Source organism: Mobula birostris, chromosome 7, assembly GCF_030028105.1.
Source record: "Mobula birostris isolate sMobBir1 chromosome 7, sMobBir1.hap1, whole genome shotgun sequence".
NCBI lineage: Eukaryota > Metazoa > Chordata > Chondrichthyes > Myliobatiformes > Myliobatidae > Mobula > Mobula birostris.
The window spans coordinates 17,791,873-17,810,222 of record NC_092376.1 but is presented as its reverse complement, the minus strand read 5'-3'; the positions used below and the strand labels follow the sequence as shown (position 1 = coordinate 17,810,222).

At 42.8% G+C, this 18,350-nt stretch overlaps 1 protein-coding gene and 1 long non-coding RNA gene across 2 annotated transcripts in view; both read left to right on the top strand.

Annotated features, from left to right (window-relative positions):
• Positions 1 to 7,144, top strand: part of LOC140200664 (uncharacterized) — a 30,819-nt gene extending 23,675 nt beyond the window's left edge. The window contains exon 3 of the long non-coding RNA XR_011886686.1: positions 7,072 to 7,144. This is a non-coding gene — a long non-coding RNA (uncharacterized lncRNA). The remainder of the gene's footprint in view (positions 1 to 7,071) is intronic.
• The window catches only part of LOC140200663 (erythropoietin receptor-like), a 41,117-nt gene continuing 29,908 nt past the window's right edge, over positions 7,142 to 18,350 (top strand). The window contains exons 1-4 of the mRNA XM_072264229.1: positions 7,142 to 7,192; positions 7,527 to 7,699; positions 11,624 to 11,757; positions 14,929 to 15,073. Of these exons, the coding sequence (XP_072120330.1) occupies positions 7,540 to 7,699; positions 11,624 to 11,757; positions 14,929 to 15,073 (439 nt within the window). The 5' untranslated portion in view covers positions 7,142 to 7,192; positions 7,527 to 7,539. The remainder of the gene's footprint in view (positions 7,193 to 7,526; positions 7,700 to 11,623; positions 11,758 to 14,928; positions 15,074 to 18,350) is intronic.

Sequence of the window (18,350 nt, the reverse complement as noted above, 5' to 3'; positions counted from 1 at the left end):
GAAGCTTTCCTGACCCTGGTGGTACGTGCTTTCAGGCTTTCGTATCCTCTACTGATGGAAGCGAGGAGAAGAGGGAATGCCCGGAGTGGGTAGGGTCATTGACTATGCAAGGTTACTACTAATAACAATGAGTAAAGATCCCATCTAGTTCACCGATGTCCTTCAGCAATTGGGTCTGTTTGGAATGACACATTAGATCCCCAGTAACAGTCTAATAAAATGACACAGATACTGTACGATCAAAGGATATATACACACACACACACACACATACACTCAGTGGCCTGATAGAGTGGCCACTGAAGATTGTTTGTGGTTTTCACTTTGTGTGTTCAGAGATTCTCTTCTGCTCACCACTGTTGTAACGTTTGGTTATTTGAGTTACTGTTGCCTTCCTGTCAGATTGAACCACTCTGGCCACTCTCATCTGACTTCTCTCTTAACAAAGCATTTTTGATCACAGAACTGCCACGCAATGGATTTTTTTTTGTTTCTCACACCATTCTCTGTAAACGCAAGGGACTGCTGTGTGTGAAAATCCCAGGAAATCAGCAGTTTCTGAGACACTCAGACTACCCTCTAGCACCAACAATCTCTCCACAGTCGAAGGCACTTAGATCACATTTCTTTCCCATGCTGATGTTTGGTCTCAACAACAACTGAACCTCTTGACCATGTCTGTATGCTTTTATGCATTGAGTTGCTGTCATATGATTGGCTGATTACAAATTTACATTCCCAGGCAGGTCTACAGGTATACCTAATGCAGTAGCCACTGGGTGTAGGAGCAGGATTAGGCCATTTGACCTATTGAGTCTGATCCACCATTCAATTACAGCTGATTTTGTTTCAATCCCATTCTCCCTGCCTTCTCCTCATAAACCTGAGATATTGAGACAATTGGCAATGGGAAATAAAACGTGGCCTTCCCTCATCTTTTAAAATGTTGATGGGCAGGTGAAAGGTCTCAGCCCGAAATAAGTTCTGACCTGCTGAGCTCCTCCAGCATTTTGTGTGAATGTTTCTTAATGAATTCCTTGTTGGGAGATTTGACAAAATTTTAAATGAAATCAGCTGATGACACTAGTGTAGAACTTACAGGGGGTGGGGGGGGAAGTATACTTAAGCCAAGAATGGATGACAAAAATGTTACTAGGATGCATTGAATTGACCAATAGGGAAAGGTTGGACAGAGTTCACCTTTTTCTTGGAGTGTACGAGACTGAAAGGTAATCTTATAGAGGTATAAAAAAATCATGAGGGACATAGATAGGGTGAATGCACAGTCTTTTTCTCAGGGCTAGATATTCAAGACTTCAGCCTTGTCACAGGGTTTGGAGGCTTGTGTGCCTCAAGGAACTGGAGAGCTATGTTGGCCGGAGTCAGGGCCTTGTGCTATGATTCTTGGTGGGGTTACCCATGCCAAACATGTCAAAGGGTAGAGGCCAGATTAAGAGTGGTCCACCCCAGTCCTCCAGTTTTAAGGGTTCAGCTCGGGGCTAACAAGTCCAACTGATCAAAAGGGAACACTTGTTTCGGAAACAGCAATGAAGATGGAGGACCTTCATTGCTGCCCTAAGTGCCAGTGACATAACGGGCAGTAGATAAGTAAGTAAAAAAGTCAAGAACTCAAGGCCATGGGTTTGTGAGAGGGTAAGTGTTTAATTGGAACTTTAAGGACAACTTGTTTTCCATAAGCGTGATATATATATGTATATGTGGAATGAGCGGACAGAGGAAGTGGTTGAGGCAGTTTTGGTCACCTACCTACAGGAAAGATGTAAACAATCTGAAAGAGTACAGAACAAAATTACAAGGATGTTTCCCGGTCTGGAAGAACTGAGTTACAAGGAAAGGGTGAATAGGCTAGGACTGTATTCTGTACAACACAGACAGCTGAGAGGAGATTTGACAGAGGTATACAAAATCATGAGGTGTATAGACAGGGTAAATGCATGCAGGCTTTTTCCACTGAGGGTGGCTGGGCCTACAACCAGAGGTCATCACTTCAGGGTGAAAGGTGAGAAATTTAAGGGGAACGTGGGAAGAAACTTCTTCACTCAAAGGGTCATGGGAGTGTGGAACGAGCTGCCAGCACAAGTGATGCATGCAAGCTCGATTGCTATGTTTATTGTGCAAATTACTGCAAATACTGAATTACCACACTCAGGGCAGTTTACAGAAACCAGTTAACCTACCAGGATGCCATTGTATGTGGAAGGGAACAGGGGCGGCACAGTAGCCTAGTGGTTAGCACAATGCTTTACAGTACCAGCAACCCAGGTTCAATTCCCACCACCTTCTGTAAGGAGCTTTTACATTCTCCCTGAGTCTGCATGGGTTTCCCCCGGGTGCTCTGATTTTGTCCCACGGTCCAAAGAGGTACCAGTGAGCAGTGTTGGCCTTTCATCAATGGAACTAATTAAGAAACTCATCAAGCAACTCTTAATTGCAGCTCACACTTTATTGTCTCTGCACAAACAACAACATAATTATGTTGACCCTGGGCCAACAAACTTAGAACATGAATTCCGCTGTTCCCTCTGAACGAATACTCACTCAGACCACTTCTCCAATTTATAACACCAAAATAGGGGATCTCCGTTGGCCAGATGATCGATTCTTCCTTCTCCCCACCCCTGGTGTGGCGGCTAATCCTCGCAATGGTGGGTCTCTGGAGAGAGTTATCACTATCTTGTATCTGAAAACCTTTGCTTTTTCATCCATTCCTTCCCAGTTCAAAGGTTCCCTTTCAGATTTGTTGGCTATCGATGATTTGACTGATCTTTAACACCTTCTTATTTGCCTTGGTCCAGAAGTGAGAACTGGTAATTTATGGCTCTTTGTTCTCTTTGACTCTGACTGCTTTAAAACGGTCAAACCAGAAGACCCAGACCCTGAGGCTACGTCCACACTACGCCGGATAATTTTGAAAACGTTGGTTTCGAGTAAAAATGACAGGCATCCACACTAAGCGTTTTTCAAAATATCTCCGTCCACATTAGAACAGATATTTGGGCGAATCTCCACTACTGGGCATGCGCAGGACACAGAAAACAAGCGAAGAGGGATCAGTATACTTAGTGCGCGTTTGTCCAGTTACAGAGTAGAAAAATTTAAAAGGAATTGCTCTTGGCTCTCGCACAGGAGGACTTAAAACTTAAAAAAAAACAAATACTGGAGCGTATGGAGGCAACCGACAGAGAGTTCACGGACAGTATGACCCGGCTGATGACAAACATTGAAAAACTGACTAACTCTGTTGCATTAATAAAGCACCTTGTTAAATGTATAAAACGTCTGCATCAGCATTATCTTGTATTTCTATACAATGTTACATTAGGCTGTTTCACATCTATTGTCAGAGAAGTACTTGCATAAATACCTTCATACAAGCAAGGACAGAAAACAGGGCGAAGTGAGTATACTTATTTATTCAGTAAGCTATGGGCCAAAGTATTTGGTGAGTACATTTCTAACCCTTCTGGCTTCAGTCTAGTCCGTCTGTTCTGAAATTGTTAAGTGGTGGCGTTCAAGAAAACAACGAACATCTGTTCCGGCAAGTCATGATAGCGTTTTTAAATAGTCAAAAAAGCTCACTTTACAATTTAACTCTCACTCCGTTCACACCGACTGTGTGTTATAACAGCTTGTGCAGTACCAAGCAGAAGCAGAAAAAAAGCATTGTTGTTGTGGTGTTGTCATGACAACGTTTTTAAATCTCTCCGGTTACCCCGTACACACTACGCCGGATATTAAGCGTTTTCAGATTTATTCACTCTGGAGAGTGTTTTCGAAAATCTCCGTTTTCGGGGGCTGAAAACACCGGCTCAGTGTGGACGGGAGGGCAAAACGAAGAGAAAAAGCTTTGTTTTCAAAATTATCCGGTGTAGTGTGGACGTACCCTCAGTCGAATGAGATTTGTTCTACAAGCCTGCCTTTGTACACAACACAGAGTTTATCTGAGAATGATCTCAGGTTTCAATGTGCAATAGCAGAAACTCCCTGTGTCCGTATTCAATTGCTCTGATGAGGGTATCCTAGAGCAAGAATCAGTTTTTCAACAATTCACTAGAGTCACAGAGCACCTAACAAAATGGCAGCCTCCATCCCCTTCATGCACATGGCAAGAACAAACAGCAATTAGTTTGTCTGCTTCCACTATCCTTAACCCATTTGGATTTGACGTTTTCATCCATATTTTAATTCCACCGTGGCCAACAGTAGGTTAACTGGCTGCTGTAAATTGTCCTGTGATTTGGCTGGGGTTGTTAAATTGAAGGTTGCTGGGTAGTGTGGCTTGAAGCCCCGGACGGGCCTGTTCGAACCATAGAACCATAGGACACTACAGCACAGAAAACAGGCCATTCGGCCCTTCTAGTCTGTGCCGAAACATTATTCCGCTAGTCCCATTGACCTGCACTCAGTCCATAACCCTCCAGACCTCTCCCATCCATGTATCTATACAATTTATTCTTAAAACTGAGCCCGCATTTACCACGTCAGATTCCACACTCCCACCACTCTCTGAGTGAAGAAGTTCCCCCTAATGTTCCCCCAGACCTTTCCCCTTTCACCCTAAAGCCATGTTCCGCACTGTTTCTCAATAAGTAAATGAAGAAGGCAAGAGAGCAGCTATGTTTCATTAGGAGTTTGAGGAGATGCAGTATGTTACCAAAAGCACTCGCAAATTTCTACACGAGTACCATGGAGAGCATTCTGACTGGCTGCATCACCGTCTGATATGGGGGGGGGGGGGGGAGGGACTACTGAACAGGATGGAATTAAGCTGCTGAGAGTTGTAAAATTAGCCAGCTCCATCATGGGCACTAGCCTCTGTAGTATTCAGGATATCTTTAAGGAGCAGTACCTCATTAAGGACCCCCATCACCCAGGATTTGCCTCCTTCTCATTGCTACCATCAAGGAGGAGGTACAGAGGCCTGAAGGCACACACTCAATGATTCAGGAACAGCTTTTTCTCTTCTGCCATCCATTTTCTGAAAGGACATTGAAGCCATAAAGACCACCTCACTACTTTTTATTTCCTTTTATTACACTACATTTAACTATTTAATTTTGAGTGTGGAATGAGCTGCCAGATGAGGTGGTAAATGTGGGCTCTTTTTTAACATTTAAGAATAAATTGGACAGATACATGGATGGGAGGTGTATGGAGGGATATGGTCCGTGTGCAGGTCAGTGGGACTAGGCAGAAAATGGTTCGGCACAGCCAAGAAGGGCCAAAAGGCCTGTTTCTGTGCTGTAGTTTTTTTATGCTTTCTATATGTATTCATAACGTAATTCAGTTTTTTTTCTCATTATTATGTATTACTGCTGTCGCAAAGTTAGCAAATTTCACGACATATGCTGGTGATGTTAGTGTTAATTCTGATTCTGAACTGGCTATCCTACAAATGACTGAAATCTACTGAATTGTCACGCCAGAGGCATTTTACAGCAACCAGTTAATCTACCAAGGTACCTTTGTGTGTAGAAGTTCTCAGGGTCACAGACAGGACATGCAATCTCACTATGCTGCCTTTTTATCAGACTCAGGTGAGTTTATTGTTTCATGCAATGAATTTTCTTGCTTGCATAAAGCTTGTAGGTTAAATAATATATATGTAATGCCCTGGTTAAGATTCCTACTGCTATACTGTGAGGTATTTTTATTTTAGCAGTTTTCTACAAAAGGAGTGTATTCTATTAGTGAGAGTATTTTAGCTTCGGCTAAAGATAAGGAGCCATATTGTCCAATTTAGGAATGTTGTGTCGGCCTATCAGAATTGTTCTGGTACGTGTTGTAACCTTCTGCCCAGTGAGATGCATTGGGAGATTCGAGAGGGCTGGGCAGGATCAGATTTCTGAAGGGTGGTAGTCTGCTTTGGAGTCTTTTGATGGAAGCTGCAGACTGGGGCAGCAGGGAAGATGCTACAGAATGCCGCTCGAAGGAGAAACCCTGTTCCAAGAAGTGCTAGTGCAGACGAATGGTCCCAAGGAGGGAGTGTCGATACCCGTGGGTTAGCCAGTTCATTTGACAATAGACAATAGGTGCAGGAGTAGGCCATTCAGCCCTTCGAGCCAGCACCACCATTCACTGTGATCATGGCTGATCATCCACAATCAATACCCTTTTCCTGCCTTCTCCCCATATTCCTTCACTCCGCTATCTTTAAGAGCTCTATCTAAGTCTTTCTTGAAAGAATCCAGAGAATTGGCCTCCACTGCCTCCTGAGGCAGAGCATTCCACAGAACCACAACCCTCTGTGTGAAAAAGTTTTTCCTTAACTCTGTTCTAAATCGTCTACCCCTTATTCCTAAACTGTGGCCTCTGGTTCTGGACGCCCCCAAAATCGGGAACATGTTTTCTGCCTCATTTGAGATGGCTCTCGAGGGAAATTCAAACCATGGCTGGTGTCCTTCATGCAGAATGGGGTTCAGCGCGTGAGTAGACAACCAACTACTCCAGAAATGAGCTCCTGCGATTACGTGGACATCGGACTGGTTTAACTGTAATGGCTTTTTTTGTTTTTCTTTTCTTTAACTGTTAGCTGTTTGTTAAAGCTGAAATATTGGTAAATATACTTCCTTTGTAATTTTATGCTGATATATGATCTGTTATTTTTCTGGTGAAAGATCATTCTGTATCAAGCAGTATTTATACAGTATTAACTACAATCAATGCTCCTTATTTAGAACATCCGGACTTTCCTGTTTGGTTGAATCCAAATCACAAATTGGTTCTGAAAGTTGGCTTTCTCACCTCTGAGTCATATAGCTGTTAGCAGAGTTAGCTCACCAGCCGAGTTTGTATACAAGCCCTCAGTGAGGGGGTTGCACATCTGACAATAAATACATTGAAACAACAGAATGATGCAAGGATACTAGTGCAAGCTGAAATAGTGCAAAGAAATGCTGAAGAGACAATATCAGAATAAGTTACACACTCAGCACCACCTGGAAAGGGATGTGAAAAAGATAATTTTTTTTAAAAGTCCATTAGCACCAGAAGCTGTTCTTCAGTCTGTCCATACAAGCATATAAATATTGAAATATTTCTTGTGTGCAGATAATCGGCCTTTCACGATTCACAACGTGGCCTGTTTGTTTTATGACGAAAACCACATGAATTGTACCTGGGATATTGATGGGGCAGCACCATCAGATACACAGTACTGTTTGTCCTATGGGTAAGCAAAACCTTTATTCAGATACTTGACATTAGTCTGCAGTGCCTGCTGAAGCTGATCAAGGAATACAATGAGACTATCCTTTGACTTGCTTTGCAAAGACTACTCCATTTGCTGGTTAAACTATAAGACTCTAGCTTTTATTGATCTGGGCCAGGTTACAAACTACCTGAACATGCCACTTACTGAATTAGCCCCTTTCAGTGCTCTATGCTTAAAGTTTTACCCCTGCACCTTTGTATTTGACCTTCATTCTAATGTCAGCAACCAGTCATCTGGGTCGATGGCTCACCTTTACAGGAACTTATTCTGTTTCTAACATATTTTTCTCCAGGTTAAGAGAACGAATGACTTCCATTCCTTGTCACAATACCAAACTGGGAAAAGTCGCTTGTCATGTTCAGAAATTTGAAGGGGTTTTCTATGAAAACTTCACATTTTGTGCCATGAGTTCCTGTCCGCAATCAAACACGACTCAGTGCAGATATATTGTACCAGTAATATATTGTAAGTCCAACTCTCTTGGTGGTGGTATTGGGTTATTATTGCTAACCGTGCCGAGATACTGTGAGGAGCTTATCTTGCATAGTGCTTTTAGATTATGAAGACACGCAGTCCTCTTTTATTGTCATTTAGTAATGCATGCATTAAGAAATGATACAATATTTCCTCTGGTGTGATATCACAAAACACAGGACAGACCAAGACTGAAAAAAAACTAACAAAACTGCATAATTATAACATAAAGTTACAACAGTGCAACAAAACCATAACTTGATGAAGAAGTCCATGAGCACAGTAAAAGTTCAAAGTCTCTCAAATATCCCACATCTCACGCAGACGGGAGAAGGAAGAAAAACTCTCCCTGCCATACCCGACTCTGATTTATCCGAAAACTTCGAGCTCTGATCAGCTCTCTGACACCGAGTACTGAGTGCCACCTCTATCCGAACGATTCGACCTCCATCTCGGTTGCCAACAGCAGGCAAAGCCGGGGATTTTGAGGCCTTCCCTCCGAAAGATTCCCGACCGCGCAGTAACGACAGCAGTGAACGAGCGTTTCAGAAATTTTTCCAGATGTTCCTCTGTGCTTTCACGTCCATCTCCATCAAATCAGAATTGTCCACGGCCCCTATTTAATGGATACGATATCATTTTTCACCGGAGGGCTCCGCACGCACGGCGTGCTGCTTCTCTCTCCTCCTGCCGAGATATATAGATCAAATCATGGCACAACACAATGCATTGAGGTAGAACAAGAAAAAACAATAGCAATGCAAATTAAGACCATAAGACATGGGAGCAGAATTGGTCTATTTGGCCCTTCAAGTCTTCTCAACAGTTCAGCTTAATATCAGATATATCCAGAATACAACCTGCAATTCTTACTGTTCACATACTCTTCACAGGCATCCACAAAAAAGAAGAGAAACCCCAAAGAACTAAAGATAGGAAAACTTCAGAACTCCAAAACTTCCCCTCTCCATTCCGTAAACAAACACCAGCAAAAACATCCACCTTCCCCCTCCTCCTTCCCCTACTTGCCTCAGCAAAAGCATCCACCCGCAGAGACCATGAAATAAGGTCTATCACAAACCACTGTTCACCCCAACACGTCGACACTCCACATGCTCCCTCTCTCTCACTAACGAGGGGGAGGGAGGTATCGCTTCTGCCACAGTGAGAGGGGAGGCCAACAGCTGGCTGTGGTGATGTTACAGTCTGCAGTGTCACTTACTTTGACAGCAGAATACACTGCTGTCTCGATGTCTCAATCTCCCGCGATATAGGGCACTCAGTGAGTTGCCTACGTGAGAACCCACTGCTGTGAAGAACCGCAGCTTGAGTGCTGATGTAGATCATGGACTGATAAGTCCCCAGCCACCTTGGAAAGGAAAGAAAGACATTAAAGAGAAGAAATCAAACTGTTTAGCGGATGAACTGGAAGAACTCGCCCTGTAATGAGTCTTTAGCTCCTACTCCAACGTTTAAGCATGGTTGATATATTTTCACTTTCAATCCTTTTGCCTTCTCCCCATAACCTTGGGTTATGAATGGGAATGTCCAGGTAGGAATAAGTTCCCCCACATGAACCTTGCAACTGTAGAATGCACCATAAGACTTAGGAACAGAATTATGCTATGCAGCTCACTGAGCCTGTTCCACGATTCTGTCATGGCTGATTGAGGAACAACCCAAATGTCCAATTACATCCATATCTAGTGTTGGGCTCGATTGGATCGTTCTTGTCACCCAGCATTAAACTGATGAACAAAAATGTAAAAGCTACAAAGAAAATCTAAAACTTTGACAAATTTTGATAGATGTGTGGTGGAGAGTATATTGACTAGCTGTAACATGGCCTGGTATTGGAACACCAATGCCCTTGAATGAAAAAAATCTTACAAAAAGGTAGTGGATATGGCCCAGTCATGGATAAAGCCTTGCTCTCCATTGAGCTCGTCGACATGGAACGTTGTTGCAGGAAAGCAGCAGCCATCATCAGGGACCCCCACCACCCAGGTCATGCTGTCTTCTTGCTGCTGCCATCAGGAAGAAGGTACAGGAGCCTCAGGCAGGGTGGTTGAGTATCTCAGAAACTGGTGATCTCTTGGGATTTCCATTTTCATGCACAACAGTGACTAGGGTTTACAGAGTTTACCACCAGGCTCAGGAACTGTTATTATTCTTCAACCATCAGGCTCTTAGACCAGAGGGAATAGCTTCACTCAACTTCACTTGCCCCATCACTGCACTGTTCCCACCATCTTTAGACTCACTTCATCTCATATTTATTGCTTATTTATTTGTTACTATTTTTGTCTTTTGTGCATTGGTTGTCCACCCTGTTCTTTAGGGCCTTTCGTTGATTCTACCATGGCTATTGGATTTATTGAGTATGACCACAGGAAAGAGAATCTCAGGGTTGTATATGGTGACATACTGTATATGTACTTTGATAATAAATTTACTTTGAACTTTGAATTTTGAGAAAATGCAGTGCAGGTAAATAATGAAGATTATAATGAGGTAGATTGTGAGGTCAGAAGTCCATCTTCATTCTTATGCTGCATTTTTACTTAATACGTTTCGGCAACAGAGTGATATATCAGGGAAAGTGGGCCATTCGGCCCATAGTACACGCACTGACCACTAAGTACCCATTCATGTTAATTCCATCTTTAAGCACTTGGTGTTCAATGTGTAAGTGAGTCAAGTGCACATTTCAAAGTAAATTTATTATCAAAGTATCATAATATCACCATGTAATATCCTAAGGTTCATTTTCTGCAATAATTTACAGAAGAACAAAGAAATATAATAGAATCAATGAAAAACTATACACAAAGACTAACAAGTAATCAATGTACAAAAGACAAACCGTGCAAATACAAAACAAACTAATAAAAAATAAATAATACTGAGAAAATGGAGTTGTAGGATTCTTGAAAGTGAGTCCATAGGTTGCGGGTCTTCTATACCGCCTCCCTGATGGTAATAATGAGAAGAAGGCATGTGCCTAATGGTGGGAGTCCTTAATGATGGATACTGCCAACTTGAGGAACTTTTCATAAGGAAAATGCAACCTAAAGTCTCATCCTGCTCTCTCTTCTCTGCACCAGTTCCAGCACTATTATTGTGGGTGTCGCTAGCAAACTCAGGTGCAGGAATCACAGTGACTTTAGCAATTGAAACAAAACAAAAGATTTATTACAGAAATTATCCAGCAAAAACAACAAGAGTTCAGGCAAACTATACAGAATCTTGTAGAACTGAAATCACTCACGATACACAAAAGAACTTGCTGTGAGTTTCACTAGACAAGGATCCTCAACAAACAACTAGGAGACACCCTGGAGCATGTAGGAATTCCAGAGCAATCAGATAACATAGGTGTCCAGACAAAGCAGTAACTCCTAAAGGGAACAACTACAAAACAAGACATTGAAAATGCCAGCAACACACATCAAAGTTGCTAGTGAATGCAGCAGGCCAGGCAGCATCTATAGGAAGAGGTACAGTCGACGTTTCGGGCCGAGACCCTTCGTCAGGGTCATGCTAATTAAATTATCCCAAATGGTATAAAAGTGATAGATACAAAGAGAGATTAACAATCCCCACGATGCCAAATAAAACAAAGTGAAAGCCCACAGCTAGTCCAAAGACAAAAAATTAGACTTAGAAGGTAAACAGTCCAAGGAGCACTGCACACCCATGAGGTGACACTGAGAAAATGCAATGCACATGCTCACTGAAAAAAAATCAACCCCTGGTTGCGACAATTCTTACACAAGCCATTACATTAAATTTTAAAACTTGGACTTAGTCTGTGCATCTCCTTTTAACCATGAATAAAAATACAGTAAATATAAGCTTTAGCACTGGATGATAACGAGGGTACTTCTATTAACGTTATCTTTCTTGTTTCAGATAAAGCCAGCCCCCCAGTTAATATCACAGTGAACAGAAGTGAAGTGGTATGGAAGCCACCAATTGGCAAACATCATTCAACCACATTTGAATATCAAATACAGGTTAAAGACTTGTACAGCAAAGTGACAAAGGTGAATAAATTATAATCTTAACCACCACCTGTGGCATGAAAGCACCTGAAGAGTGTAACACGCATCCATGAGAAAGTCTGCGGATGCTGGAAATCCAAGCAACACACACAAAACACTGGAGGAACTCAGCAGGGCAGGCAGCATGGAAAAGAGCAAAGAGGTGATGTTCTGGGCTGAGGCCCTTGCTCAGAACTGAGAGGGAAAGGGGTAGATGCCTAAATTAAATGACGGGGAAAGGGGAAAGAGGCTGGCTGAACGGTGATCTGTGAAGCCAGGTGTGTGGGGAAGGTCAAAGGGTGGAGACGGAAGAATCTGATCGGAGAGGAGAGTGGACCATAGGAGAAGAGGAAGGAGGAGGGGACCCAGGGAAAGGTAATAGGGCAGGTGAGAGAAATAAGAGGTCAGAATGAGGAACAGAGGAGGAGGGGTAAGTTTTGTTCACCAGAAGGAGAAATCTATATCCATAACATTGCGTCTGAGGGTACCCAATCCCACCAACACCCTGAGGGTAGCCTTATCTCAACCCATCAGAATGGGAATAGGAATCAGATTAAAATGCTTGGCCACTGGGAAGTCCTGCTTGTGGCAGATGATGCAGAGGTGTCATTTCACTCCCGGGGAAGGGCCTTGGCTCAGACGTTGACTGTTTACTCTTTTCCATAGATGCTGACTGATCTGCTGAGTTCCTCATACTTTTTTTGGTATGTTGCTTTGGTGTAACACACAAGTCTGCTGCTGACATAAACATAGGTGGGAGGTATACTGTGGTGCAGATATTTCGACCTGCAGTAGCATGCAGTAGAGTGACGTATGTGAACAAAAGTAGATCAAAATCAAAGTATATTTATTATCGGTGTGCATACTGTATACAACCTTGAGATTCATTTTCTACAATAGAATCACCAAAAAGCTACTCACAAAGACTGACAAACAACCAATGTGCAAAAGAAGACAAACTTTGCAAATAAAACTAAGTGATAAATATTAATGAGAACATGAATCATAGTCACTAAGAACCTGAGGGGCAACTTTTTCATCCGCAGAGTGCTCCGTATATGGAATGAACTGCCAGAGGAAGTTGATAATCAAGGACAGTACTGTGCAAAGCCACACATCAGTAGTGAGCGTGTCGAAGACTTTTGCACACTACCTTAATAATTTTATATATTGCACTGTAACGCTGCCACAACAAAAACATATTTCATGGTACATATGTGAGTGATGATAAACCTGATTCTGATATGGGCCTCTATCATCTACTGAGAATAGGAAGGGGGTAGGGAGAGGGGAATCATGGTTGGGAAAAGGGGAAGGGAGTGGGAAACATAGAACATAGAAATCTACAGCACATTACAGGCACTTCGGCCCACAATGTTGAGCCAACTATATGACCTACTCTAGAAACTGCTTAGAATTTCCCTAACGCAGAGCCCTCTATTTTCTAAGCTCCACGTACCTATCTAAGGGTACGTCCACACTACGCCAGATAATTTTGAAAACGAAGCTTTTTCTCTACGTTTTGCCCTCCCGTCCACACTGAGCCGGTGTTTTCAGCCCCCGAAAACGGAGATTTTCGAAAACACTCTCCAGAGTGAATAAATCTGAAAACGCTTAATAACCAGCGTAGTGTGTACGGGGTAACCAGAGAGATTTTAAAATGCTGTCATGACAACACTACAACAACAATGCTTTTTTCTGCTTCTGCTTGGTACTGCACAAGTTGTTATAACACACAGTCGGTGTGAACGGCGTGAGAGTTAAATTGTAAAGTGAGTTTTTTTGACTACTTAAAAACGCTGTCATGACGTGCTGGAACAGATGTTCGTTGTTTTCTTGAACGCCACCACTTTAACAATTTCAGAACAGACAGACGAGACTGAAGCCAGTTGACCCATAGCTTACTGAATAAATAAGTATACTCACTTCGCCCTGTTTTCTGTCCTTGCTTGTATGAAGGTGGTTTACCTATTTATGCAAGTACTTCCCTGACAATAGATGTGTAACAGCCTAATGTAACATTGTATGGAAATACAAGATAACGCTGATGCAGACGTTTTATACATTTAACAAGCTGCTTTATTAATGTAACAGAGTTAGTCAGTTTTTCAATGTTCGTCGTCAGCTGGGTCCTACTGTCCGTGAACTCCCTGTCGGTTGCCTCCATACGCTCCAGTATTTGTTTTTTTTAAGTTTTAAGTCCTCCTGTGCGAGAGCCAAGAGCAATTTCTGTAAAGTTTTTCTACTCTGTAACTGGACAAACGCGCACGAAGTATATCGTTTCCTCTTCGCTTGTTTTTTGTATGTGTCCTGCGCATGCCCAGTAGGAGGAGATTCAACCAAATTTCCGCCTAATATGGACAGAGATATTTTGAAAAACGCTTAGTATGGACGCCTGTCGTTTTCACTCGAAACTGGTGTTTTCAAAATTATCCGGCGTAGTGTGGACGTAGCAAGAGTCTCTTAAAAGACCCAATTGTATCCGACTCTACCACCATTGCTGGCAGTGCATTCCACACGCCCACCACTCTGTATGAAAAACATACCTCTGACATTCCCCTTGTACCCACTTCCAAGCACCTTAAAACTATGCTCCCTCATGTTAGTTATTTCAGCCCTGGCAAAAAGCCTCTGGTTATCCACACAAATTGATTTGAATCAAATGACCTTGCCTGGTCTAGATGTACCTGCATCCACATCAAACCCCCACTCTGGCACTCTTTTTCTGCCACCACACCACTCCGGCAGCGCTCCATCCATGTCATTCCCCACAAACCTTTGCTCCCACCAGATTTACAAACTTGCTCTCTGCTCCATGTTTACAAGTACAGTACTCTGCAAAAGTCTTAGGCAGCCTAGCTACTGTATATATATGTACCTAAAACTTATAATACACACTAATAACATTTAAAAAGTTATTTGGCCAGGAAGATAGACAAGACAGGTTTAGAGGGATTAGGGCCAATTGCAAGTAAATGGGACTAACTCAGAGAGAAATCTTGGTTGCCATGGACACATTGAGCCAAGGGGCCTATTTCTGGGCTGTATGACTTTAAGCAAAATATCAGCCCATTTATTTAATCACACTGCCAATATTAGCCTCCTTATGTTCAGAATTTTTTTTTTAACCTGACTGGCCCTCCAGCTCTTCTAATGATTGTTGTACTGTTTTAGGTTGAAGATCTGGATGTGGAAAAATGGGTTATCAAAGACCTGACTAGAAGCTATGCTGTGCAAGTGAGAGCGAGAATTAACCACTTTATGGAAGTAAAACAGGAGGATTTTATCTGGAGTGACTGGACTGATTCTGTCATTACAGGTAACAGAAATGCTAGCATAGTGGTTCGCAGAACACTAGACATTACAGATGACCCAGGTTCAACTCCCCATTGCTGCCTGTAGGGTCTTTGTATATTCTCCCCGTGACTGTGTGGGTTTCCTCTGGGAGCTCCAGCTTCCTCCTACTGTCCAAAGACGAGCTGGTTGGGATGTTATTTGGTGATTGTAAATTGTGTCGTGGTGAGGCTGGGGTTAAATCGGGGGATTGTTGGGAGGTACGGCTCAAAGGGCCAGAAGGACCTGTTCCACGCTGTATCTCAATAAAATAAAAATAAAAATAAATAGATGGTCAAGTCACAAGCTAAATACTCTTAGTGGCCACTTTATTGGCTACCTCCTGTACCTAACAAAATGGTCACTAACTTTATGTTCCTGGTCTTCTGCTGCTGTAGCCCAGCAAGGTTCGATGTGTTATGCATTCAGAGCTGCTCCTCTACACACCACTGTTGTAGCACATGATTAATCGAGTTTCTGTCACCTTCCCGTCAGCTTGAACCAGTCTGGCCATTCTCCTCTGACCTCTCTCACTAACAAGGTGTTTTCACTCACAGAATTAATGATCACTGGATTTTTTTTTTGTTTCTTGCATCATTCTCTGTAAACTCTGAATTCAAGATTTTTTCCATTGTTATTACCTGTTTATAAGTGTAAAGGAGAATAAAATAATTTTACTCCAGATCCCTTATTGCTAAAAAGAAACACAAAAGTTAAAGAACACAAAATGACAAACCACAATAAAGTTAAATACATAAGATCAATTTTACACATAGATTGACAATATGTCCATAAGGTGACACAAGGCACAGGAGCGTCTGTACATAAGGTGACTGACAGGAAATGATAAAGTAGTGGTGGTTTGGGGGGCGTGGAGAGGTGGGTTACTGGGTGGAGGTGTTGGTCAGCCTCACTGCTTGGGGACAGTAACTGTTTTTGCATCTGGTGGTCCTGACATGGATGCTACATGGCCTCCTCCCTGACGAAAGTGGGACAAACAGTCCATCCTTCCTGATGTTACTGGCTGATTTTTGTACATATGCCCTTGATGGTGGGTAGGCCTGTGCTGGTGATTCATTGGGAGGTTTTGACTGCCCTTTGTAGAACCTTCCTGTCTGCCACAGTACAGTTTCTGTTCCAAGCCGTGATGCAGCTTGTTAGGATGCTCCCTACTGCCCATCTGTAGAAAGACATGAGCATAGATGTGCATAGTCCAGATCTTTTCAGCCTCCTCAAAAAGTAGAGGAATTGGTGAGCTTTCTTGACTGTGTATGATGTGTTCTGGGGCCATGAGAGGCTGTGTGAGATGTGCACTCCCAGGAGTTTGGAAGTGCTCGCAGTCTTCATTGTTGTACAGCGGAAGTAAAGGGGAGGAGGGGTGTGAATGGTGCAAGTTCTCCTGTTTTGTCTTGTTGGCAATATGGAAGAGGTTATTTGACTGTCACCAGGCCTTCAGCTCTTCTACCTCCTCTCTGTAGGCCATCTCATCATTGTTTTTGTTAGGTCGTATAGTTGGTGAAATTAACAATGTGATTGGCCGGGTGTTTGGCCGTGGAGTCAAGTGTGAGCAGACTGTTCAGCCATGGGTTTAGCACACAGCCCTGGGGAGAACCCATGCTGAGCATGAACAGGAGGGAAGAACAGTTGTACATCCTGACTATCTGAGGTCTGTTCATTAGGAAGTCCAACACCCAGTTGCACAGTGGTGTATTCAAACTGAGGAATAGGATTTTGTTTTCCAAGGTCTATAGGACAATAGTGCTGAATGGCAAAATGAAATCCAGAAATAGCATTTGGACATAGAGACTGTTGTGCAAGAAAATAGCAGGAGATCAACAGCTTCTGAGATACTCAAACCATCCCATCTGGCACCAACAGTTACTCCACAGTCAAAGTCAATCAGATCACATTTCTTCCCTATTTTGGTTTCTAGTCTGAACAACAACTGAACCTCTTGCCTGTGTTTTTATGCACTATGCACAATCTGATGCATTGAGCAATGGCATATCGAGGAAAGCCCCCTCTCCCCGTGAAGAACAGGCACCTCACCAGCTGCAGCTGAGGTGAGGAGGACTGCAGCCGGGGTAAACCAAAGCAAAGCTTTGGGGCTGGACAACATACCTGTAGATGTTGAGGAACTGCGTGGATCAGCTAACAGAGTTCTTAATTGACATCCTTAACATCTTTTTGAAGCAGTCCACTGTTCCTGCAGGCTTCAAGGTAGCCACTGTAATTTCAGTGCCTAAAAGAGCAATGTTAACTAGCCTGAACAATTATCATCCAATGGTACTGACTTCAACAATCATGATGTGCTTTGAGTGGATGGTAATGAATCATATAAAATGCCATCTTCCAGCTACGTTGGACCCTTCCATTTCACCTACTCCTTAAACTGAATCACTGATGATGTCATATGTTACGAGAGACACAGGCTCGTACTGTGAGTGTTATTTTAAGAGCGCATGAGTGAGGCGGGGCAATGACGTCTGTCACAAGCTGCGGGAGCCGGCTGCAGACTTTAAACCGAGAGAGAGACAGGCTGTGGGAACTTCAGCTTGTCACTGCTATGGTTTGGAACTCTCCTATGCCCAAAAGATTGGGGTGATCATTGGCACGCAGTGCACGATCGATGTGTGACTGTCACTTCACATAATCCATATGTATGCATTTGTTGGAGTATCCTGTGGTATCACTTTTGTTGGCCCTTACCTGGAATCGGGGTGTTATGTGGTAACCACCTGAAGACCATATTCCTGTGACTGTCACCTGGTGATATTTCTAAGTGGATTTTGGAACGACTCGACGGATAAGATCTTCGGCGACTGTTATTTCATTTACCCAGCGTGGAATTCTTCGTAATTGCCTTCTCTCTACATTTTCATGTGGATTTACAAATCTCTCCCCTCACTCACTTATTCCGTGAATTACTGAACTTCTCTACTTTACCATCTGAAGACTTCAAGAACTGTTCCTAAACTTGACTGTTTGGGAGCCACACACACATACATATACACATAACACTGTTAACTTCTGTTTATTTTGTTTAAGTCTCTATATTTGGAGTAGATACTAATAAAGATAGTGGTTTTAGCATTAAAACCTGACTCAATTGTGATCTATTGCTGTTGGTATGTAACACTCAGCTTCGGTCCTCCACTCAGTCTTGTCCCACCTGGAAAATAATGCCTCATACTTCAGAATGCTTTTCATTGAGTTCAGATTGGAGTTTAACCTGATTATCCCTCAGAAACTGGTGGGTAAAC